Source organism: Petaurus breviceps, unplaced genomic scaffold (genome assembly GCF_028583685.1).
Source record: "Petaurus breviceps papuanus isolate PSGF00001 unplaced genomic scaffold, PetGlider_PUasm1.0 38, whole genome shotgun sequence".
NCBI lineage: Eukaryota > Metazoa > Chordata > Mammalia > Diprotodontia > Petauridae > Petaurus > Petaurus breviceps.
This window is the reverse complement of record NW_027186304.1, coordinates 78,423,067-78,448,901: the sequence shown is the minus strand read 5'-3', so window position 1 is coordinate 78,448,901 and position 25,835 is coordinate 78,423,067. Positions and strand designations below refer to the sequence as shown.

General features: G+C 36.4%; 1 protein-coding gene across 4 annotated transcripts in view; it reads left to right on the top strand.

Moving 5' to 3' along the window:
* The window catches only part of CPA6 (carboxypeptidase A6), a 378,150-nt gene that overhangs the window by 246,975 nt on the left and 105,340 nt on the right, over window positions 1–25,835 (top strand). For 3 of the 4 annotated variants that reach the window (XM_069100081.1, XM_069100079.1, XM_069100080.1), the window contains one exon: window positions 2,273–2,397. In XM_069100081.1, coding sequence (XP_068956182.1) covers window positions 2,273–2,397 — 125 coding nt within the window. Of the gene's footprint in view, window positions 1–2,253; window positions 2,398–25,835 lie in introns of all 4 variants that reach the window. The other variant, XM_069100082.1, reaches the window with a different exon arrangement.

Below are 25,835 nucleotides of genomic sequence, written 5' to 3'. Positions count from 1 at the left end.
CAAAGATCTCTCTTTTGGACAATTAAGGGAGGGAAACACAGTAAGCCTTTAGCTCAGGGGTGGAGAACCTGAAACCTCTAGGCTATACGTGGCCCTCTAGGTCTTCAAGTGCGGCCCTTTGACTGAATCCAAACTTCACAGAACAAATTCCCTTAATAAAAGGATTTGTTCTATAAAACTTGGACTCAGTCAAAAGGCTACATCCAAGGACCTAGAAGGCTATATGTGGCCTTGAGGCTGAAGAGTTCCCACACCCGCTTTAGCCCAACCAGCAGGCAACCTTCTCCAAGATCACATTACACGTTTTGTATGTTTAATAAGCTTCTGTCATAGAGATTAAAAAGAACTTAATGATATACCAGATCATAAACTCCTTGAGTTAGGAACAGTGTCTCACTTAGTTTTATATCTCCCTTGGTTCTAGTCACGCCTATTTCAAGTTCTTAATAAATATTTATTAAGTGAATCAACAGACTTGGTCCTCTATTGTAGGTTCATCTTACTTTGAAAACTAAGAGCTTTTCACCAACTTTAGCACCATTTTTCTTCTTTCTATTTGAATTTAAGTATGATCACAACTATTACTTCCTAGAATCCATTGCCCATTATTGAAAACAATCCATATATTTATATTAAAAAATCCAACTCATTGAGATGAATTTAGAGAAGAGTCACTAAGATGATTAAAGGGCTAGAAAAAGGAATATGAAAGGAAAGATAAAGTGTATTGTGATTACTTCACTCAAAAATGAAAAATCTGAGGTAGAATTTAATTTTTAGCATTCAATTATCATATGCCAGAAATCAATTTTTTTCAGTGATGAAAAGAATAAAAAACATGAAATCATGATGTGATCTTAAAATATTTGAAATATTATATGTATTCAGAAAACTTTTCTGAAAATTTTTATGTAGAAAGATAAACTACATAGGAATATTATGGGATTTCCTCCTTTAAGAATGTTAAAAAAAAAAAGGGGGGGGGGACAGCCAGGTAGCACAGTGAGTAAGAGCACTGGCTCCAGTGTCGGGATGACCTGGGGATCAAATCCGGGCACTGATACTTAGCACCACACCCAGAAATAACTGGCCACGTAACCTTGAGCAAGTTACTTAACCCTGATTGCTTTAAAAAAAAATGTTAAAAAAAAAGAGATAATAATAAAAAACAATAGCTATAATTATTATATCTATAATAGACTAAGATAGATTTGGTCTTAGATGCATTTCCATCCAAAACTATCAGATGGACCAAATAATCTTGCAAAAATTTCTTCAAGGCCTACAATTCTGTGATTTTCTATGATTGTTAAATTAATAATTTGAGTGAATCAATTCATTGGCTTCACAAAGGCAGTTAAATATTATGCAACTTGAGTTAGAGGAAGGCTATTTCTGTCCATAATATTTCCCTTCTCAAACTGAAATGTCATTAGTAAAGATTAATTTCCTTGGATCTTAAAGGGTTTTCAGTTTTTGGGAGTACCCTAAAAATAGAAATATCCCTAGGAGAGGTATAACACCTAAAGTCCTATTAACTTATATTTTAGCAGAGATCAAGATCTGCCTTGAGAATCTGACCAGGCAGCTGAAGAGGGAAAAGAAAAGAAATATTTGTCTGCTTCACAATTTTGCTTACATTGAACATGATCTAAGGAATGAACTCTTTGCAAAATAAAGAGGGTTATTATTTCCCACTACTTTAAAGTTGAAGAAACATTTTCAAGTCATCACCTGTTTTTACAAAAAACTATTTTTCTTTAACATTTATCATGTAGCCTCAGGATCCCAGTCTTAAAGATATTACCATGTTATGATTAACTATTTTATGAAGATTATATAATTTCTTATTTTTGTTCAGTCATGTTCAACTCTCCATAACCCTATTTGGGGTTTTCTTGACAAAGATACTGAAGTTGGTTTGCCATTTCCTTCTCCAACTCATTTTACAGATGAGAAAACTGAAGCAAACTGGGTGAAGTGACCTGCCCAGGATCACACAGCTATCTACTGCACCACTTAGATGCCATAATATAACATGACATAATTTGGAACCTATTAAACAATTAGCCTCAGGGGTTGAAATATCTCACAGGCTGAAATTTCTTTAAAAAAAATTTTTTAAGGGCTTTAGCCTCTGATCCAAGGACAATGTCTAAATTGAATGTTTTGTTTGTTGTTATATATAAACAAGATACTTGTTTGACATTGTGACATGGATTTTTCCCCACCTACATTGAATATGAATTACAGGTTAGTTCCTGCACTACAGGTGGACCTATGGCAGCCCAGCAGCATCTCCTATGTCTCGGAAGGAACGGTTACCGATGTCCATATTCCCCAAAATGGCTCTCAAATCCTGTTAGCCTTCTTACAACAAGCCAACATCCAGTACACGTAAGCTTCCTTTTTCCTTTCTATGAAAATCTTTAGTGCCATCTACCTTCTAACACTGACCTGAATTTGTTTGAATCAGTGTAGGACAGAGGATAGAACATTTGACTCGAAGTCAGGAAAATCTGGGTTTGAATCCCACCTCTGTAACTAGGTGGTACAGTGGATAGAGCTAGAATCAGGAAGTTCAAGTCCAGCCTCAGCTACCTGGCAGCGGCTGGACCCTGACCATGGTACTTAATCTCTGTCTGTTTCACTTTCCTCAACTATAAAATGGGGATAATAATCACACCTACCTCAGAGTTGTTACAGGGATTGTAAAGTGTTTATTTAGCACAGTGCTTGCCACACAGTAAGGACTTGGTCTGTATCTCTTTGCTATCTTCTTTCCTTCCACCTCAAATATTTACCAGCTCTGTGATCCTGAGCTAATCACTTAAGATGGGAGGCAGTAAGATACAATTGTCATTGTCTCTGTAGTCAGAGGACATAAGTTCAAAGTGTCCCTGACACTTACTACTTGTATGACCTTGGGCAAGTCACATGATCTTCTTGAGTCCCAGTTATTTCATCTGTACAATGGGAGTAATAATAGAACCTACCTCACAGAATTGTTGTAAAGATCGAGGAAAATAACCTATGTAAAGTGCTTTACAAACCTCAAAGCACTAAGTAAGATCTGTTATATGATGATGATGATTGTATTATTTTTTATTTATAGACAGATTTTGTGAGCATGTGATCAATCAATCAATAAACATTTATTAAGTTCCGAGTGTGTGGGATACAAAAAGAAGCAACAGACAGTCCCTGCCCTCAAAGAGCTTACAATCTAATAGGGGAGAGGATACACAAATGAATATATGCAAAGCAAGGACAAATAAGGAATATTTAATAGAGGGAAGGTACTGGAATTAGAAGGGTTGGTGAAGGTTTCCTATGGATGGTGGGTTGTTAGTAGAGACTTAGAGGAAGCCAGTGATGTCAGTAGGTAGAGCAGGGGAGGGGAAGCATGGGAGGCATGGGGGAGAGACATGCCCAAAGACAACAAATGGAATGTCTTGTTCGTGGAACAGCCAGGAGGTCAAGTATCACTGGATCAAAAAGTATGTGGGAGGGAATAAGGTGTAAGAAGACCAGAAAGGTAGGAAGGCACTAGGTAGTAAAGAGCTTTGAGTGCCAAACAGAGCATTTGAATTTGCTCCTAGAATTCACTGGAGTTTACCGAGGGGCAAAGGGAGAAGGAGGAGGTAGTGGGTGTGACATGATTAGACCTACATTTTAGAAAAATCACTTTGGTAGCTGAAAGGAGGATGGACTGCAATGGGTAGAGACTTGAGGCAGACAGACACATGAGCATGCTACTGCAAAACTCAAGGCATGAGGTGATGAAAGCCTGCACTAGAGTGGTGGTAGTATCAGAGAAGAGAAGGGGGAAGCATTCAAGAGATGTTGCAAAGGTAAAATCTTCAGGCCTTGGCAATAGCTTGTATAATTTGTATAAGTTGAAGAATCTAGTATGACTTCTAGGTTATGGGCCTGAATGACTAGGAGGGGGGTTGTCCTCTAAAGTAATAAGTAAAGTAAGAAGCAGAGAGAGTTTAGGGGTGAAGATAACAAATTCTCTTTTGGATATATTGAATTTGAAATATCTACTCGTATTTAGCTTGAGATGTCTGAAAGACAGTTGGGAGAGTCTAGATTAGAGTTCAACAGAGAGACTGGAGAAAGAAAAGTTGATTTGAGAATCATCAGCTTCGAGATGGCAATTAAATGCATGGGACATGATGAAATCACCAAGTGGAAGAAAAGAGGACTCATAACAGAACCCTGAGGGACACCTACAGGTACAGGACATGATGTGGAGGAGGATCCAGTGAAAAGGAAAGAGATCAGAAAAGTAGGAGGAAAACCAGGAGAGAGGGGTCCCCTGAAACCCTAGAGAAAAGAGAGTATCCAGGAGGAAAGAGTAGTCAACAGTGTCAAAAGTTATAGACAGGTCAAAGTAAATGACAATTGAGAAAAGGCCGCTGGATTTAGCAATTTGTAGATTATTTGTAAATTTGGAGAGAGCAGCTTCAGTGGAACAATAAGGTTGGAGGCTACAATTTGAGGGGTTAAGAAAAGAATGAGAGGCAAGTGGAGGTACCTATTGTAGACCACCTTTTAGCTATAGTTTAGCTATTAAAAAAAAGCAGAAGAGATATAGGACAATAGTGGGAATGGAAGGGTCAAATGAAGGCTTTTTAAGGACAGAGGAGATACAGACATGTTTGTAGGCAGTAAGAAATGAGCCACTAGAGAGGGAGAGATGGAAAATAAGTGAAAGAATGGGAATGACAGAGAGGAAAAAAGTATGTGCAATCTGCAGGAAGACATGTTAATTGAGTTCCTTGACTTAACTGGATTCTTTAAAGTACATAAAGTTATAGTTCCTATTAGAAATAGTATGGCTACTGTTGTAGGTCTGGTGGTCTGTGATGATTATATGCCTACCTGGCAGGAAGGGGTAAGGTTATTACTCTTATAGGTGCACTGTAATTGAGAGGTTCTGCATGCTTCATTAATTATGGCATAATATAAAAGAATAAACCTGTTTGTGTAACAAGAGGTGGCTTCCTGTAAGTAAATATAGGTCAGGTGGAACAGATGGAGTATAAAAAATCTCACTTTATATCCCAGAGAACAGAGCTTGGAAAAAAAAAACTAATAAACACCAAGAAGTGTTTTTAAATCACAGTTTTCTCCTCATGGAGTTAAAATCACTTAGAATTATTCATTTTGCAAGTCCCAAGATAATAACACATAAAAGTCAATTAAGTCTTACAGGTTTAGTAGCAGGAGATGATTTCAATAGACTTCTGTTATTTCTATCTTGGGTATTTTCAAAAGTAAGATTATCCTGCACTCTGTACAACTGTATTTCATGAATAGAATATTCATTTTCTTGGACTCAAATTAATGTGACCCCATATGGTTAGACCCCAGACAGCAGGTACTACGTCTATATGAGATGAGAGATATTTCATTTACTGCTGTAAAAGGTTCTTTTTTATTGATTTTTTATGATTAAATTAGCATTTTATGTAAGCTTAAATTAATAGACTTTCCCATCAGGACTGGGGTCATAGGGAAAGCCACTGAGTATTGAGTAATGCTTAAAGGGGAGTCGCTGGTATAGTCATGGGATGGGGAAGGGCATAGAGTTGAGTTGGGGTTGGTAACTACCAAAACACAGAAGGAAATCCATGACTGATCATAGGATTTGGAGCTATAAAGCACATTGGAGATTATCTTGTCAAACTCCTTTACTTTTTACAGATAAGAGGTCCAGAGAAATAAAGTGGTATTGGTACTAAGTGACAGAGCTAAGGGTAAAACTCAGATCTTTTCACTACAAATTCTGTACTCTTCTCACTCAACCAGCATAATCTTCATTTCACTGCAACATTACCAGAATCATAGAATGTTACAGGTAAAAGGGAAGCTGAAGATCAATGAATTCATCTGCTCTACTTTATAGATGAAGAAAATGAGGTCTTAAGAAGTGAATTGCCTAATGTCCCACAGCTAATGGCTAGATCTGAATGTCTCCAGTTATAATTTCTTTTCCACTAGAACAAGAGTTCTTAGCCTTTTTTTGTGTCATGAATCCCTTGGAAATCTGGGGAAGTCTATGGATACATCAGAATTTTGTTTTTAAAGTGTAAAACAAAATATATTTATGCATGTACAAAGGAAACCAATTATATTGAAAGATAATTATAAAAATTCATAGTATCTATCTAAAACCATCAGCAAGCATTATCTGTAATGAGGATAAGCTCAAAGCCTTCCCAATAATATCAGGGTAAAGCAAGGATGCCCATTATCACTACAGTTATATAATATTGTACTAGAAATATTAGCTATAGCAGTAAGAGAAGAAAAATGGAAGGAATTAGAAAGGCAACAAGGAAACAAAACTATAAATTTTTGCAAATCAAATAATGGAACACATAAAGAATTCTAGAGAATCAACCAAAAATCTAGTTGAAATAATTAATAACATTAGCAAAGTTGTAGTATATAAAATTAACTCACATAAATAATTACATTTCTATGTATTGCCAACAAAGTCTAACAGAGACTGGAAGAGACAGAAAGAGAAATTCCATTTAAGTAACTAAAGATAATATAAAACATTTGATAATCTACCTGCCAATACAAATCCAGGAACTATAAAAATACAATTACAAAACATTTTTCAATTAGACAACAAATTAGACCTAAACAATTGGAAAAATATTAATTGCTCATGGGTAGGCCAAGCCAGTATAATAAAAATGACAATTCTACCTAATTTAATTTACTTATTCAGTGTTGTACCAATCAAACTACCAAAAATTATTTTATAGAGCTAGAAAAATATTAACAAACTTCATCTGGAAGAACAAAAGATCAAGAATATAAAGGGAATTAATGAAAAAAAAAACATGGAGGAAGGTGACCTAGCCATGCCAGATCTCATATTGCATTGTAAAGCAGTAATTATCAAAACTATCTGACACTGGCTAAGAAACAGAGTGATGGATCAGTGGAATAAATTCGGTATGCAATACACATTAGTAAATGACCATAGTAATTTAGCATTTGATAAATGTAAAGATCCCAGCTTTGGGGACAAGAACTCATTATTTGACAAAAACCATTGGGAAAACTGGGAAAATTTGGCAGAAACTAGGTATAGACCAACATCTCACATTGTATGCCAAGATAAGGTCAAAATGTGTATATAATTTAAATATAAAGGGTTATACCATAGCCAAATTAGGGAAGCAAATTAGGAATAGTTTACCTGTCAGATCTATGGGAAAAAATGTTTATGACCAAACAAGAGATAGGGAATGTTACAAGATGTAAAATGGATACTTTTGATTACATTAAATTAAAAAGGGGTTGCACAAATGAAGCCAATATTACCAAAATTGGAAGGAAAACAGAAAGCTGGGGAACAATTTTTATAGTCAGTGTCTCTGATAAAGGCCTCATTTCTAAAGTATATAGAGAATTGAGTCAAATTTATAAGACTACAAGTCATTCCCCAGTTGGTAAGTGGTAAAAAGACATGAGCAGATACTTTTCAGGTGAAGAAATGAAAGCTCTCTATAGTCATATAAAAATGCTCTATATTACTATTAATTAGAGAAATGTAAATTAAAACAACTCTGAAGTACCACCTCACATTATCATATTAAATAATATGACAGAAAAGGAAAATTATAAGTTTTGGAGGGGATGTGGGAAAATTGGGACACTAATGCACAGTTGGTAGAGTTGTGAACTGATCTGATCATTCTTGAGAGCAGTTCTGATCTATACCCAAAGGGCTATAAAACTGTGCATACATACCCTTTGACCCAGTAATACCACTACTAGGTCTGCATCCCAAAGAGATAAAATAAGGGGAGGGGGAAGGGGGAAGAACCTATTTGTACAAAAATATTTATAGTAGCTCTTTTAGTGGTGGCAGAGAATTGGACATTGAGGGGATACCCATCAATTGGGGAATGAATGAACAAGTTGTGTACTTGTGAACAAGGATTGTACTATGCTATTATGCTATACTACTATTGTGCTATGAGAAATGTTGAGCAGGATGATTTCAGAAAACTTGGAAAGATTTACATGAACTGATGCAAAGTGAAGTAAACAGAATGAGGAGACCATTTTACATAGGATAGTAATATTGTACAATGATCAATTGTGACTGGTTTAGCTATTCTCAGCAATACAATGATCCAAGAAAATTCCAAAAAGACTCATAGTTTTTAAAAAATGCTATCCACTTCCAAAGAAAGAATGAATGAAGTTTGAACGTAGATCAAAGCATACTATTCTTCACTTTCTTTTTTGGTTTGGGTTTGGTTTTTTTCGTCTGTTTTCTTTCACAATATGTCTAATATGAAAATATGTATCATATAACTGCATATATATAAGCTATAGAAAATTGGCTGCTTTCCCAATGAGGGGGCAGGGAGGCAGAAGGGTGAGAATTTCTAACTCAAAAATTTTTTAAAAGAAATGTTAAAAATTGTTTTTATAGGCAATTGGGAAAAAATCAAATTTTTAAAAAAATGTTTTTTAAGTTCATGGAATCCAGGTTAAAAACCCCTGCACTACAATCTACTATTTATTCTTCCACTAATTCCTTGGCTATATCAATGGGAAGTAGGTCATAGTTATCAAAAGTTGGTCTCTCAGGGCCCTTAAGAAATGGATGATAATTAAATCTATAAATATGTCTTTCTGTTTACCAAGTGCTCATTTTGAAAATAGACATGTCACCTCTCAGAATGATAATGTGCTGTGGTGTTAAATGCGGGATTTAGAAGGTCTGGATTCAAGCTCTCTATTCTATAGTTCCTAGTCTTGTGACCTTAGTTGTCATTTCACCTCAGCTTCCTGATCTGTAAAACATAATTATATGTGTGTGGGGGAGGTATAATTATATTTATACTACCTACCTCACAGGATTGTGAGGAAAGTGTTATGTAAATATTAGAGTGCTTTTTTAAAAAATGTGAATCTATTGTTACTTAGGGCTTGCCTGTACAAAAATAACATTTGCCCAGACTTAAACAAGTTCCTGTTATCTTCCTGTCAGCAGTTTAAGGCGTCCCCGCTAAGATAGTTTTCTCATAGACAATCCTTAATATTACTGCCTGTTCTTTGAGGTTGTATTTTTTTTAATTGATAGTTTTGGCCACCTATGTGTAACCCTAAGAAAACACTCAGCATATTTGCCCACTGCCAGCTTCCAGGATGGCTGAGATTTCTTAGCTACGCAGACTACAGTGATCAAACAGTTCTTCAGAATGCCAAAAACTCAAAATCTGCCCAAACCTGTCTGAGTTACATAGACATTCCATACTTGTCACAAAAGTTTCCTGGTTGAATTAGACATGTAAGAGAAGAGGAAGTTATAGGTGAGCCAAGTCCTAAAACTCACTTTTTACCTAAGAAGGAACCCAAGAGTGAAGGAAATGCTTCTAATTTCATAGATTAGGGGAATAGTCCAACAGAATGAACTGATACAGAACACCTAAAGGATAGCTCCAGCTCAGAGCCCTAGCAAATGTCTCCAAAGGAAGGTCAGGAAGCCTGATAGCTGTAAGCCATAAAGAATAGATACCTAGCTAGAGGAATTAATTGCAAGCATACTTTGAGAAACTAATGTTGTAACTCCTTACTTTGAGAGGCCATGTCTATAATCACACCCAAAGCAGGGGTACTCCCCTGGAATAAGGCACTGGCAAGGCAATACAATTGATGACCCAACTCCCTGAGAACTCAGGTTACATTGGGCAGTGGTCATGTTGAAGAATAAGCATGTGGTACATAGGTGTGAAAGAAAAAAGAGGAAGAACGGCAGCCACATGTGTAGAGAGCTAGAATTAGGATGATTATCATGATCCCTCATCTCCTATGGAAACCCAGTATCAAATGGAAGTATTTGGGCCTGGGCAGGGACTTGATTCAGAGTCTTCTCGCATTCTCAGGAGAAAGGTACCCATCTGTAACTGTATGATTCCTGAACTTCCAGTATCTTTGGAGGCTGCAGCAATAGCTAAGATTCCTGATACTGCTTTCTGCTATCTGCAAGAGGAGCAGCCTCAAATACTCAGCTTTAGGATGCATATCCCAAAGACTTTATGAGTGACAAGTCTTAAGCCCTGTGTTTCCCAAGCTCACAACCCTGGGCACTAAGGCCACAATAAGGAAGAACCTAAGGTAATCTGTTAGAACTCCATTTGGGAAGAAAGCTTTGGTTAGAAGGTTGAAGCTTATGGTTAATATGGAAATATGCCTAGAAAGTTTGTGACTTCTCTTTTTTAAAAAATCCTATATATTTCCTTTTTCTAGTTAAACAAATTTGCTTGACTATGTCATTCAGGTTTAAGTATTGAGACAGTAGTTGGATTCAGCAGGAGGAACTCCCAACAATATGGGAGCAGAGCCATTGATTGACAAGTAAGCCTAAACAGAGGTGTTTGATGATCCACCTGTCTCTTTCAGCGTTTGATTAGAAGATAAAATGGTGAAATAGTATGACCTAATAGAAAGAACTGGACTTAAAATACCTGGGTCTAAGTCTCAGTTCCATTTTTCATTAACTATATGACTGGTCAAATCACTTATCATCTCAGAGATTGTTTCTTTGCTTTTAAAATGGGACAATTTGCATAGCCAATCTCATAGAATTGCCATAAGAAAGGTGGGAAGATGATATGACATGTAATGATTATTGTAAGGCTGCTGTTTGAGGTATAAACCATCTTGATTCAACAAGAATCCTAAATATATTAATGTTTACTAGACTGTGCTAGTTGCTAAGAATATAAAGATGAAATAAGATGGTCTCTGCCATCAAGAAGTTTATGAAGAAAGATAAGACGTAGAAGTAAATAATTATAATACAAATTCAAATGGGATCATCCAATTCAATTTAACAATGATTTGTTAAGCACCTTCACTGTGCTAGCTACTGGAAACACAAAGACAAAAAAATAGGTCTTGGCCTTGAATAGCTTACAAATAAAACCAGTCTGGAACCCAGGATTTGGGGATCTATAATCACATGTGTTATCTATTAAACTACCAGCTGACACCCTGGTAAATCCAAAGGAGAGGTACTATATGAATATTTAAAAGGAAAGGACCACTTTCAGCTAGGTGGAGAACTGAATTACTGAATGTTTCCTAGAGAAGTTAGCCTCTGAGCTGGGCCCTGGAACAAAAGAAAGATTTCTGCTCACAAAGATTAGAAGTAGGAGTGTTATGAACAAAGGAGTAGAAATAGTCAAAGACAGAATGAGATCAGGAAATGATAAGTGTGGTCTGACTGTAATCTAAATAATAGAGTAAGAGAAATAGTGCAAATCCCTGCAGGCCAGATACATCCAAAGCTGGGGTAAGACTCCACCACCTACCTCCCCACTTCTGGGTCTTCTCCAGCATTGACCTTACCTCACACTGCCACCTCACACCTCCTGAGTTCCTGTTCATATCTGCACATGCTCCTGCATGCTGTGAAGTGATCCTCCAGGAGCCTCAAAGGACACATCACCACCTGCCACAAGGTTGGACCTAAAAGAACAACCTGGCACAGTTTAACCCCTTGCCATCAACAGACCTCTCTCCAGTGACTGATATTCTTCCTGGACTCGTTTCTTTAATAGTTACCATATTCCTGTCCTCTTATACTGTCTCCATCTAAGTGATTCTGAACCTTTGACTAGCCATGTGCAAACCAAATTCCCCAATGCCACCTTCAGATTCTCCCTCTACTACTATCACTAATCTCCTTTGAGCTTCACATTATCCAGATTTATCACCCATTCCAGATGCTTATGGCCATTATCTTTTTCTATGATTGAGAGAAACATTTACCTTTTTAAAGTTTTTTACATTTATTATTAATTTATTTTGGACATCCTTTTTTTTTTTAATTTTGAGTTCCAAATTCTCTCCCTCCTACCAACCATTTCCTCACCCATTGAGAAGGCAAGTGGTATATCAATTATACATGTGAAATCATGCAAAACATTTCCATATTGGCATATTGCAAAAAAGAAAGAAAAGAAAGTGAAAAAATTATATTTCAATTTGCAGTCAGAGTTCATCAGTTCTCTCTGGAAGGAGATAGCATTTTTTTCATCATGAGTCCTTTGGAATTATCTTGGATCATTAATCAGACTAGCTAAGTCTTTCACAGTTGATTATCTTGACAATATTGCTGTTACTGTATACAAAGAGGTCATTATCTTTCAAACTCCTAGGACATTCTCCCTCCTTTCTCAGGGAGTTCAGTCCCTGGCTCATAGTCTGTCTATTCCAATTTCTCCTCTAATATTAAGGGACTTGAAAATAAATATTGATGCTTCTCTGATACCTTAATTTCCTAATTCCTCAGTCCACTCAATCTTCACAACCTACTTCCTCACTATACCTTAGATACACATAGAGATAGTCATACCCTTCATCTTGCCATCACCCCACAAGTGGTTTTATTTCCATGTTAACAAATTCTGAAATTCCTTTATCTTATCCTATGCCATCATCTTGCCATCACCCACAAGTGGTCCACTTCTATATCCATGCGTTCTGAAATTCCTTATTTTACCTTATGTCTTCCATTCCCTTGCCTTGTTCCTTATCCTCCTTGTGATCTCTATTCTCTCCACCCCTCAGTTATTTCACAATCTGTGACTTCTGCTCTGACTACTCTCTCATCCCTTCTATCTTACCCACTACAACATAGATAATGTTAATTCATTCATTCCTATTTTAGTCAGACCATGTCTAAAGTTCTGTGTTCAGTTCTGGGCATCTCAGTTTAAAACAGATAATTGTAAGTGGGGAGACCCCAAAAGAATTCAACCAAGATGATATCATATTGGATCAAATAAAGACCCTGGGGATGTTAGTCTTGGAAACAAGAAGGCTCAGTGACAGGGCTGGGAGATAACACGATAAATGTCTTCCACGTACTTCCATGGAAGAGGAATTAGACGGGTTTTGTCTCAGGAGGTGGCAATAGCGGCAATGATTAGGAATTATAAAGAGGCACCTTTAGGCTTGAGATCAGGAAGAATCTCCTAATAAATTCTTTTGTTTTTATTCAGTTGTTTTTCAGTTGTGTCTGACTATTTGTGGCCCCATTTGGGGTTTTCTTGGCAAAAAATACTGGAGTGGATTGCCATTTCCTTTCCCAGCTCATTTTACAGATGAGGAACTGAGGCAAACAGGGTTAAATGACTTGTTCAGGGTCACACAGCTAGAAAATGTCTGAGGTCAGATTTGAACTCAGGAAGATGAGCCTTCCTAATTTTGAGCACAGTGCTATATCCACTGCAACACCTAGCTGCCCCTAATAATTAGAGCTGTCCAAAAGTGGAATGTGATGCCTCAAGAAGTAGTAGGTTCTCCCTCTTTAGAGGTCTTCAAGTAAAGATAGATAACTAACTACTTCAAGCAGAGCTAGATAATCTACTTACTTAACTATATGTTACAGATATGGATTGGATCAGATGGTCATTCCATCTATAACAGTTCTATGATTCTGTGATACTATTGTGTTAAATGCAAAATTATCAGTTAATTATAAATTTTTTTTAAGTTAATGACATATCACTTCTAGGGTTTTATCCCAAGAGATCAGAGAAGTGGGAGGAGGACCCATAAAATTATCAGTTAATTATAAATTTTTTTAAAGTTAGTGACATATCACTTCTAGGGTTGTATCCCAAAGAGATCAGAGAAGTGGGAGGACCCGTATGTACAAAAATATTTATAGCAGCTCTTTTTGTGGTGGCAAAGAATTAGAAAACAAGGGGGGATGCCCATCAATTGGGGAATGGCTGAACAAGTTGTGATATATGAATGTAATGGAATACTACTGTGCTATAAGAAATGAGGAGCAGATGGACTTCATAATAACCTGGAGAAACTTATATAAACTGATGCTGAGCGAGAAGAGCAGAACCAGGAGAACTCGGTACACAATTATAGACACAGCATATGTGTGACGAGTAACCTTGATAGACTGGGCTCCTCTCTGCACTGTAAGGTTATAAGACAACTCCAAAAGACTCGATCGAAAGAGATATCCACATCCAGAGAAAGAGATGCGGAGTCTGAATGCAGAGTAAAACAAACTACTTGCTGTGTTTCTTTTTCTTGTCTTGTTTTGTTTCCTATTTCCCACTGATCATTCCATCAGTTATAATCCTTCTTTACAACCTGACTAATGATTAATGTGAAGATATTTACAGATCCTATATTTGAGTGCAGGTTGCCATGATAGGGGGGAGGGAAGAGAAGGAGGGGGAGAAAATTTGAAACTCAAGGGACTGTGGAACTGAATGTTATAAACTAAAAGTAAATAAACAAACCAATTTAATTTTTTAAAAAAGTTAATGACAAAACATTGATTACTTCATGCGATTTTTGGTATAAAGGCCTGCCTGTGAAGCATAAAAGATTTGCTTGGCTAACAACTACAGCAGATGAAGGACGACAAACTGCACCAGGGCCAAGCATTGGCAAATCAGAGAGACAACCCTCATTCTGAGATCTGAAAACCAAAGAAGGGCCTGAAGCACAAACATTTAGAACAGAGCAGCTGGTCCATTGGAGTTCAGTCCTATGGCTACAATACCCAGCAGGAAATGGTAATATTAAGTCATAGCTCAATTTTGTAAAAGAGAAAAAAAAATTCAAACTTTTAAAAGCTGGATTTTTGAGAACATGGGCATTTTGTCTTTTCTTTGGAAAACTAATGGGACACTCTGGGGTAGTTTGCACTCCAGTAAAGTGATGAGGAATTTTTATTTAAGTGTTCAGGAGAATGGAAGAGGGGGAGGAAAATATGGTAAGTTAGAGAAGCTTCTCTGATTGTGGCTGCAGGAACTTCATTGGAACTATTTGTAAGCATATCACCCATTTACAAAAAGAGCCTTGGGCTAGGAAGCCTATATTTTTCATAACCTACTGCATCATACCAGAAACATCACCCAATTGGCTTACATTCTCCCAAAACAAGTTGATATAGGAACAAGTTATTTATCCTTGAATATAATACTAGGGATATTATCAAAATTTCAGTAAATTCTCTGAGGGTTTAAAAAAAACACTTTCCCCAAACTGGATTCAAACTATCAGCCTTAGATGTCACATTCACAATTTACTACCTATAATTTGAACCAAGCACCTACAGAATCAGTGTCCCTATGTTTTCTTTATTTGCAACAATTTACAGATTGAGAAGGAAAGGATTGAAATTCCCATGTTAAGGTGGGAATTTAGCCAAATTTGTCTAGATCAAGAATGACTCTAGAGAAATCTCTTTAAGCCAAAATCAAGAGAGTTTACTTCTTTGACTACAGAGACAGCATGTTGTAGAGAAAAGAATTAAGGAATTGGAGACAGGAGACATGAATTCAAATCACAGTTTCACCATTTAGTAGCTTTGTGACCCTAGGCAATTCTTCTTATTGGTCTCCTTGATTCTATTAGCTTAATTAATTCCATATTAATCCAGCTTCCATATAACTGCCAGGTAGATATTTCCAAAGTGTAGACCTGTCCATTTTTCCCTGCTATTTTGGAATCTTTGGTGGTTCATGGTTGTCTCTAATATAAAATTTAAAAATCTTCAACCTAGCATTGACAACCTTCCACAATATAACTCCTACTGAGAATTCCTAAATTTTGGAATTGCTAATATTTCCAGTATTTTTCACATTGCTCTCCTATACACATTTTCTATTCCAGTCAAACTAACCTACATTCCATTGCCCAGCTCTCTACCTTTAAACACACTACCCACACATTCTTGGAATGCACCCCCCCCTTCCTAACCTCAACAATGGAATATCCATGTCAATGGATTCATTGTTGTACATTGAAATAAGATCTCAGAATGAGTTTTTATCAACATCAGCATTTGTCACCAGCCTCAGATCGCTCTTGACCACTACTCTTATAAAACTGTCTTCACTATCCCCTCTACCTAGAAAAATTTCCCTCCTCAAGTCCGCCACTTAGAATCCCTACCTTCCACCAGAAATCAGTTCAAGTGCTACCTTCTATATGAAGCCTTTCCTGACCCCTGTTGCCTGTACCTCTCCCCTCCCATTTAAAAAAAATAGCTTATATATATATTTTTTTGTTGACTTATTTGTGTATATGTTGTTTCCTTCAGTAGAATGGAAACTTCTAAAGGGCAGAGATTTTCTTTTTAACTTTGTACCCTCAGGGAATATAGATAGGGGACACAACAATGCTTATTGACTGATTGTTTGAACCAAGCCAGTCTTTTGTGTTCTTCCTCCATTAGCTTCCCTTAGTTTTGTGTTCCATATATTTCTTTTTAATGTAAACTAGGAGAAATATAATGAGGGATAGAAATATAAAAAAGCCACAATGCATTACAAAGGCAAATATAGCATAAAAGATTTTTGATTATGTACTCTTGGCACATCCCAATCCTCATTGCATGGATGATTGAGTTGTCTGTATCACGCTAACTATGTTTATTACTCTGAGCAATTACAGTCATTTGAAAGTAACTTATGGATGCTGTTAAGTGTTATTTTATGGTACAAAACCTACTAACATGACAGTTGTTTCTTGAAAATGACTTACAAAGGCAAAGCTTTTTAGCCACCTGCCAAACCCAGAGAATATCACTGAGGGACCTCTTAGCATCTTTAAATATTCTAAATGATTGAATTGCTCTGTTATTTCATGGATACCTTGGTTAAAGGAGAAGGTGAGGGAAGGATTTAGCAGCTACACATTGCCAAAATGGCCTCCAATGTAACATTAGAATTTTTATTGCTCAGTTTTAAGGAGGTTAGATCAATGTCACTGTAAGATAATCTGATATTAGCATTATTTTCACAATTTGAAGATTTGAGTTTTTTAAATGTATAACTTTTCTCATAAAAAAACATGTACAAAAGAAAACTAGATATACTAGACACTATACTTCTTGAAACTCTTCCTAATTCAATGTACAAAATAAATTTTTATTTAGTTATGATTAGTGTTTATATATATATTTGTATTCTTTTTTTTAACATTTTATCATACCTTTTCAAATATTGACACAATCCACACAATTAAAATTTCTAATAACTACACATTACTCTTTTGTGTTCATATGCCAGGGTTTTCTTAACCATTCCCTCTGTTGGACATAGGAATTTTGGATTTTTTCCAACTTTTTCACCATGATAACTGACACTTTTATCAACATCTTTTTATGTGTTTTACATTTTTTTTCTTTGGGGAGTTTGTAGGGAATTTCTCAAAGTGGATTTACCAGGTCAAAGGATTAGAGTTTTTCTTGCAATTCTTTTTACATATTTCTGACTTGGGTGGGACACAATCTTGACAAGGAGGGAGGATAAGCCTCAGTTTCTTCATCTTATAAAATAAGAAGTTTTAACTATATAACCTCTAGAGTGCCTTTCAGCTCTAATATTCTATGAGGAAGTGTATCGCCATTAAAAGAACACCAGACTTAGGATTGTAAAAGCTGTGTTCAGGGCTGTGCAACCTCAGGTAAGACATTTAACCTTTCTGAGCATTGGTTTGCTCATTTGTAAATCAAGAACAATAATGAGGCAATTCCCTACCTTGTGAGGTTGCTGTGAGAAAAGTGCTTTATAAACTAGAAAACATTTTATAAATATGTGCTTGGTGGTTTAGGGTACTGAACTGTGATTTCATGAGGGTAGGGAGATCCCTGCTGAGGACACCTCCTCTACTATTGCAGATAGGAAATAATTCTGCAACTAATAGTCTGAGAGAATTGACTGAGACACTGAGCAGTTAAGTGACTTGCCCAGCATCGAGACTGTTAATATGTGTCAGAGGCAGAACTTGGACCCAGACCGCTCTGAATCTGGGGCCAGCTCTCTTTTAGTCACTATACTATGCTGCCAGATGAACACCCTTATCTTTATTCGAATCTCATTATTCTCTTCTCTAAAAGACTGAATCAACATGTAGTGCCCAGCTGAAGAACATGGCTTTGTTCCTTCATAACCCCACCAACATTTCATTGTATTACTTTTACTTATTTTTCCTAGTTGAATTGATGCATTAAATGTGCCTTAAAGTTAAAATGTGTGTTTCTGTAATTGCCAAGAAAAACATCTATACCTAAAGTTGGAAGTCAGCCTTCTTTCTTCTATGACATTCTTGCTTGGCAGACAGTTCAGTAACCCTTCAAAAGACTGAGTACCTGCTCAGGTTTCTTATTATGAACTCTCTCTTCCTACCTCCCTGTTTTTCTCTGAGAATCTTTTATTAGTTTATTTATGAGCAAAATATACTTGTCATAACTCTGTCTATAAATAAACTTTGAATCTCAGATTTCTGAAGGAAGCATGCCTAGCATCTTAGTAGTATGTTGGAACATAGATTTTGAGTTGGAAGGGACCTTGGAGGCTATCGAGCCCAGTTCCCTCACTTTTCAGATGAAGAAACTGAGGCATAGTGTCCAAGGCTGTATGCAAACTCAGGGCTTCTTGACTCTGAGTCCAGTTTTCTATCCATTGCTCTACCTTGTTGCTTGGTACTGGGATAATAAACAAACTTGTTGGCAAAGTGTAAAATAAGCCCTAAAAGCAAAACAAAAAGAAGCAAGAACTGCTTGTTGTGGGTGTTCAGAATGTCCTTTCTTTCCTTCTGATGCTAAAGCACAATAATGACTGCCCTTGACTCATCCTATCCTATATCCTCACGGGATACAAGCAGGAGTATATATTTTTCAGATCTAATGCAATTTGCTTTTCTTTTTTGCTGTTTTTCAATCTTAATTCAACAAGTATTTATTAGCAATCTATTATATGCCAAGCACCACTGCTGGGGATCCAAAGACAAAAAATGAAAACAGCCCTTGCATTCCAAAAACATATATTCTACTAAAGAAAATCAATATGTACCAGATAAATAAATACAAAATATATGCCAAGTAACCTAAAGTACTATATAAATACAGGTCAGTATTCTTGATGGATGTGGAGAAATCTCTAACAACTGAGACAATAGGGAGCCACTAAGCATTTTAAGCAGAATAGTGACATGGTCAAACATGTGTTTTGGGCATGCAATTTTTGCGACTGAATGGATGGTGAATAAATATATGAATGAGTAGAAATGGGATTTTCTTTTTGCTTTTAGTTTAGAATATTGTAAGAGCTATGACTTTATTCCTCCAATGATCCAATTCCCTGAAATGTCTTAGCATTGAATGAATTAGCTTAGCCTTTTCCTCTCCCCATAAGGAGCAGTTCTATATTTAATAAACTGACAAATGCACATATACAAAAGACAGTGGTCCAAGCATGGTCTTATTCAACGCAGTTCCTTTAGTTAGGAGCTATCAGCTATGAGCTGTCTCTGGTGCTGAATATCGTAGTCACAGGTTGATTCTGGGGCCTCTAGGATAACAAAGTCACAGTAGAATTATATTATCTGTTCTACAATCCTCTTGGCATTCCAGGTAGTTTTAGGAGACCCAAAATGAACTAAGAACCAAAGTACAATTCCTAAAAGAATTTGTTGCTTGAGAAATAAAATGCTTATGAGGGAAATTCCCAGGCCTAGTCTACACAGGAGGAAAACTACTCTTAGCTTCAACCTGCAAACCTGAGACAGCATTGGGGAATCTATTACTAATACCAAAAGGGTGATCAGTGCAATTTTTGGAGAAGAAGAGCAGAAAAAAAGAGGGAAGGAGATAAGAAGGTTCATAATAAGGAACCTGAGCACATACTCAGTCTTCTAAAGGGTTACTGAGCCATCAGCCATCAGCAAAGAATGTCACAAAAGAAAGAAATATGGTTTCCAACTTCAGGGATAGATGTTTCAGATAGCCATCATATATTCCCTGAGATCTGGCAACCTTCCCTCATGTGGAGTTTGTTAAATAATAATAATAATTTCATTAAAAAGCATTTTTAAAGTGAGCACTTTGCCTTTTTCTTTTGCCCATGTCACAACCTACTTGGTTTTTGTAATAGTAATGGAATTTAAAGATCCCCCTGTATTGGCTTGGTTTTTGGTTTGATTGTGTTAAAACCCAGAGCTTGTGAATCCCACTTGTGGGATGGACTTGTTGATGTGAAAAGAGAGTGCTGAACTGGGAGGAGCTGGTGACGTAAATTTAGAGAGAAGCAAGAAAAGAGAGAGGCAGGAGAACTTTTTGGAAGCAGCATCTTGGAGGCAGAGACTGAGAGAATTGCTGAGGGCCGGTTTGAATTGCCCAGGACTTTTGAGAGCTGCCACCCAGAGCTGCCAAGGACTGAGGAGACATGGCTGTTATGCTGGTACTTTGTCTGTCTGTTTTGATGTTGTTTTGCAGATATGTTCACTGGTGAAAGACAGTCCTGTTATTGCAGAGGTCTTGGAACCTTGTTGTTGGTTCAGAGCTCCTGAGACTGTTCTGCAGACAGAGAGTGAATTGTGCCCACTGGTGAAGGACAGTGCTGTTGTTGCAGGGGTTCTGGTACCTTGCTGTTGGTTCAGAAGCCCTGAAGAAGGATTTTCTTGTTGTATGTTTACAGAAAACCTGGAAGAGGGTTTTGCTAATGTTTTCAGGGGTCCTAGGACTGTTCTGCAGACAGAGAATGAATTAATGAAGACACTGGCAATGTATTTTGTGGCCTTGCTAAGTTTGTCTCCCCAGGAACAAAGATTGCCGAGAACTTGCTTCAGGACAAGATGAAGAAAAGACCTCTCTTTGGGTATTAAATGCTGTGCTTAAGCTTGTTGTAACTCTGGGGTAGATTCAATTGTGATCCAAGGGTGGGGAACTTTTGACGTTTTTTGTGCTCTATGATTGAACAAATGAATGTACTTTATTTATGATTGGAAACTAATCTCCATTTGAGAAGAGGGGCTTTGTGATGGACTAAATGAATGTACAGCCTAGGGTTGGAGTAGTATTTAGAAGAGGGACTTTGTGATTGATTAAATGAATGTAATGTCCAGGGGTGGGGTAGTACTTGATTGAATTACACTTGGTAAATGCTGTATTTTGAATGATGCTATATTTTGATTTTCTCTGTTCTTAATTTTTCACTGAATAAAATGGAGAGTACCTATGCTTGTATTTTGGACCTTGGCAAGTTGCCTTTGCTTGGCATTGCAGTATTATACTTATTTGTATGCATTCCTACAGCCTCCCCAACCCCTAGATAGCTCCTTTAATTAATTACATATTCAGGATGTTATGGAAACCCTCCAATTATTTGTCAAATCTGTTAACTCCTGAACTTATCTAATGACCCATGTGGGGGTGAATTAAGCTACCAAAACCAACATAAAATACTCCTAATGAGTATTAAGTTCTGTGCAAGTACTTGAAAATCCTATGAACACACATGGTACTTTCATCATGACTATCAATTAAAGGCAAAGGTTTAATTCATAAGAATGAGAAAGATCTGAGAAACAAATGGCTGTTTTTTGAAAAAGACATCTTGAGAGGGGCATTTGGGTTTGTGAACTATACTTTAAAAAGTGATTCTGTTGATAGAGTAAGAAACTATGGATCAAGTCAGCAAGAACTTATTAAGCAATGTGCCAAAAATTGTGACTACATGGATTCAAAACCAAAAAGATTTCAAAATATAGGGGTGGCCAGGTGGCTCAGCGAGTAAGAACATTGGCTCCAGTGGCAGGATGACCTGAGGATCAAATCTGGGCTCAGATACTCAGCACCACACCCAGAAATAACTGGCCGTGTAACCTTGAGCAAGTTACTTAATCCCGATTGCTTAAAAAAAAAAAGATTTCAAAATATATTATGCCTAACTAGAGTGATTGTGTCATACAGATGATGCAACATTAGCTTAAAGGGGTATTAAAATATATTTGACTAGAATCTAGCAAAGCTATTCAAAAGCCAGAGAAGGTCAGCAGAGAGGTGCACTACCTACACAGACCATACCATAGGGAGTAGCTATACTGTAGGAACAAGAATAACATAGAGGGCACAGTAATTCACAGAAAACAAATCCAAGATAGGAACCAATGATAAAATACATTGTCCCAGGTGTCTATGTTTGAATTATGAAATACAGTTAGCAAGCAAAGTAGACTTGAGATCCTATCACAAAGAAGCAGATGATATTCACTGGTATCATTGAGATATGGGATGGTTTGAATATTGATCAGGAAGGGTATGTCTTATTTAAAAGAAACCAAGATTTCGCTATTCTCAGCAATACAATAATCCAAGACAATTCCAAAGAACTCATGATAAATAATGCTATCCGGCTCCAGAGAAAGAACTGATGGAGTCTGAATGCAGATCAAAGTACACTATTTTTCACTTTCTGTATTTTTTCATGGGTTTTTTCCCCTCTGGGTCTGTGTCTTCTCTTACAACATGACTAATATGGTAATAAGTTTTGCATGATTGAACATGTATAACCTAAAAAAATTGAAAGTATAGGTATTAAAAAAGAAGAGGAAGAAGCTACACTGAATAAAAACTGAATGGTTTCAGTATTTCTACCATTAAAATGAAGGTAGTGTACTAAGTGATTTTTTATATCCTTTTTAGTTCTAGTATTCTACAGTTCTATCATAATACAAGAAAGAAGAATCGGGAATGTATCAATCAATGGAGAATGGTTGAAGAGCTAAATAAAATATAAGATTTTGTTATTGACAAAAAAGAAACCAAATAGATAAGGACAAAAAGATATCATATATTGTAAAGATAAGTTCAAGTGAGAAAATCTAGAAATAAGAATGCAAAAGCATGGTGGAACATTTGGGTGTATGACAGAAGAGAGGAAAATGGACTGATATTGTCATAGAAATATATTTCAGACTACTTGGACAGAAGGAAAACATCATAATCCTGGTGCAGAGACATGATGCAATGGTTAGGTGATCTAGTTATCTGGATATCTTCCATAGCTCTCCCATCAAAAGCAGAGCAGCTAATATCATTAACTCAAGAATTTAATTTCATTATTCCAAAGGTGAAAGGAATGGCAAGGAAAATACATATTCTTACAAACAAGGAGGAACTAGTTGCTTCAGTTAAATTATGGCAAACTTGAGAGAGGTGACTGCTCCATCTTATAATTGGTGATAGACAAAGAGGAAAGCAGATATAGCCTGACATGCACCCTATGCTCAGGGAAAGCAGCACAGAGTTCTGATATGTATGATTCTGTGGCTTAAAATTTCTACAAAGGAAGTTAACCCAGGAAATTTCAGAAGCTCCCAAGAATAAAATTCTAAAGTGACAAATGAAAATAATACCACTAAGGGAGAAAGGAAGAGTTGCCCAAAAAAGATGCATATAGAGAGAATTCATCTCAGAAAAGTGATTTTTAAAAGACTTTCTGAAAAGAAAAATAAGGACAGGTAACTAAGAATGAATATCTTTTCACTATTTGCTTGATTAGTCATATTTCCTTTTTCTCTACCTTCTCTCTATCCAGATCTTCCTACCTGTTGATTAATTAATCCATAAGTACTTATTGAGCTCCTACCATATACCAGACACTGTTCTAGGCACTGGGAAACAGACACAAATAACTTTCAAATTTCCTAAACATGATGAATTTATATTCTAATGGGGGAATCAACAAGTACAAATGAAAATATATGCATGATGAATATAAAAATTATACATGTGTGTGTAGATTTATATACATAACTCATAAAGAAAGAATGATACTCTATGAGGTACATGTAGGGAGGGAGTACATTCCCAGGAGTGTAGGACAGCCAATTCTAAGGCATAGAAATGGAAAAGAGAATTTCATGAGTAAAAAACAGAAGGAAAGCAAATTTCCATCATGAGGATAATGTCTGATGGGCTGGCAAGGTAGTTTGGGACCATGCAGTTTAGGGATTTAAAAGATAAAGAGCTGAGTTCATATTTTTCCTAAAAGCAATAGGAAGCTGGTGGATTTGATTGAATGGGAAGATGTGATCAGATCTGCAGTTAAGGAAAATTACTTTGGCAGAAGTTTGTCAGATGGAATATAATGGTGAGACAAGGCAGGGAAAAAATTAAAGAGGCTGTTGCAATAATATAACTAAGAGGTCATGAGAACCTGAATCAAGGTGGAAGCTATGTGGAGAGAAAGTGAAACTGATTGGATATGTGGAGTGAGGGAAAGTAAGGAGCCGAGGTAATGCCACAATTATGAACTTGAAACACTGGAATAATTGTGGTAGCTTAGAGGGTAATAGAAAAGTTTGGAAGAGGGGAGGGTTTCGTAGGAAAGATTATGAGTTCATGTTTAGATATGTGAAAAAGGGTCCTTAAACCTTTTTTGTCATCGAATCCCTTTTTGGTCTGAGAAAACCTATGGACCCCGTGTCAAAATTTTTTTTAATTTATCTTTATTTTTATCATTTTTTAATATTTTGAATTGCAAATTCTTTCCCTACCTCCAACCTCTCCCCCACCTATTGAGAAGGCAAGCAATATGAAATAAATTACACTTGTAAAATTGTGCAAAAAATATTTCCATATTGACCATGTAATGAGAAAGCAAGAAAAATAAAGTGAAAAAATTATAATTCAATTTTCACTCAAAGTTTATCATCTCTCTCTTTCTCTGTTTTCTCTGTCTCTGTGTCTGTCTCTGTCTGTCTCTGACTCTCTCTGTCTCTCCCTCTGTCTCTCTCTCTGTCTCTGTGTGTGTCTGTGTGTGTGTGTCTCTCTCTGTCTCTCTCTGTCCCTGTCTGTCTGTCTGTCTCTCTCTTTCTCTCTCTCTGTCTCTCTCTTTTTCTCTCTGTCTCTTTCTGGCACAGTGGATAGTGTTTTTCATTATGACTCCTTCAGAATTGTCTTGAATTATTGTATTTATCAGAGTAGCTAAGTCTTTCAAAATTGATCATCATTCCAATATTGCTGTTGCTATGTACAATGATCTCCTGGTTTGGTTCATTTCACTGTGATCAATTCATATCAATCTTTTCAGAAAACCTGGATTTCAGAAAACCTGAATTTCTAACTCTTTGATACCACAAAAGAGTTGCTATAAATATTTTCTTTTTCCCTTTTCTTTGATATATTTGGTATATAGACCTAGTTGTAGAATTGCTGAATCAAAGGGCATTTAGTTTTATAGCCCTTTAAGTATAGTTCCAAATGGTTTTCCAGAATGATTATACCAATTCACAATCCCACCAGCAGTGCATTAGTGTCCCTATTTTTTTCCACATCCACTCTGGAAATTATCATTTACCTTTTCTGTCATGTTAACCAATCTCATATGTAAGAGATGGTACCTCAAAGTTGTTTTTTTTTAATCAGTAGTGATTTAGAGCATTTTATGTGAATATAGATAGTTTTGAATTCTTCTAAAAGCTATGTGTTCATATCCTTTGACCATTTATCAGTTAGGGAATGGTTTTTAGTTATATATATATATTTGACTCAGTTCACTATATATTTGAAAAATTAGGTCTTTATCAGAGAAATTTGCTGTAAATCTTTTGTTATTTCATTGTCTATGGTACCTTTTAACAAAACGTAGTTTCCCTGCTTATGTCTTTTTATTAGGTCTATTTTTGCTTTTGCTTTGTCTAAGTTCATGTTTGATGTCTCTGCCTTTTTTTACCTCAGCTGCAGTACAATAGATTCTGTGCCAGACCCCAATTTTAAACCTGTGTTTCAAATCTGTTTCTTGAAAACAACATATTGTTGGATTCTGTTTTCTAATCCATCTGCTATCCACTTCCATTTTATGGGTGAGATCATCCCATTCACATTCAAAGTTATGATTACTATGTATTTCCTTCCTCCCTTCCTTCCTTCCTTCCTTCCTTCCTTCCTTTCTCTTTCTTTCTTTCTTCTTCTTCTTCTTCTTCTTCTTCTTCTTCTTCTTCTTCTTCTT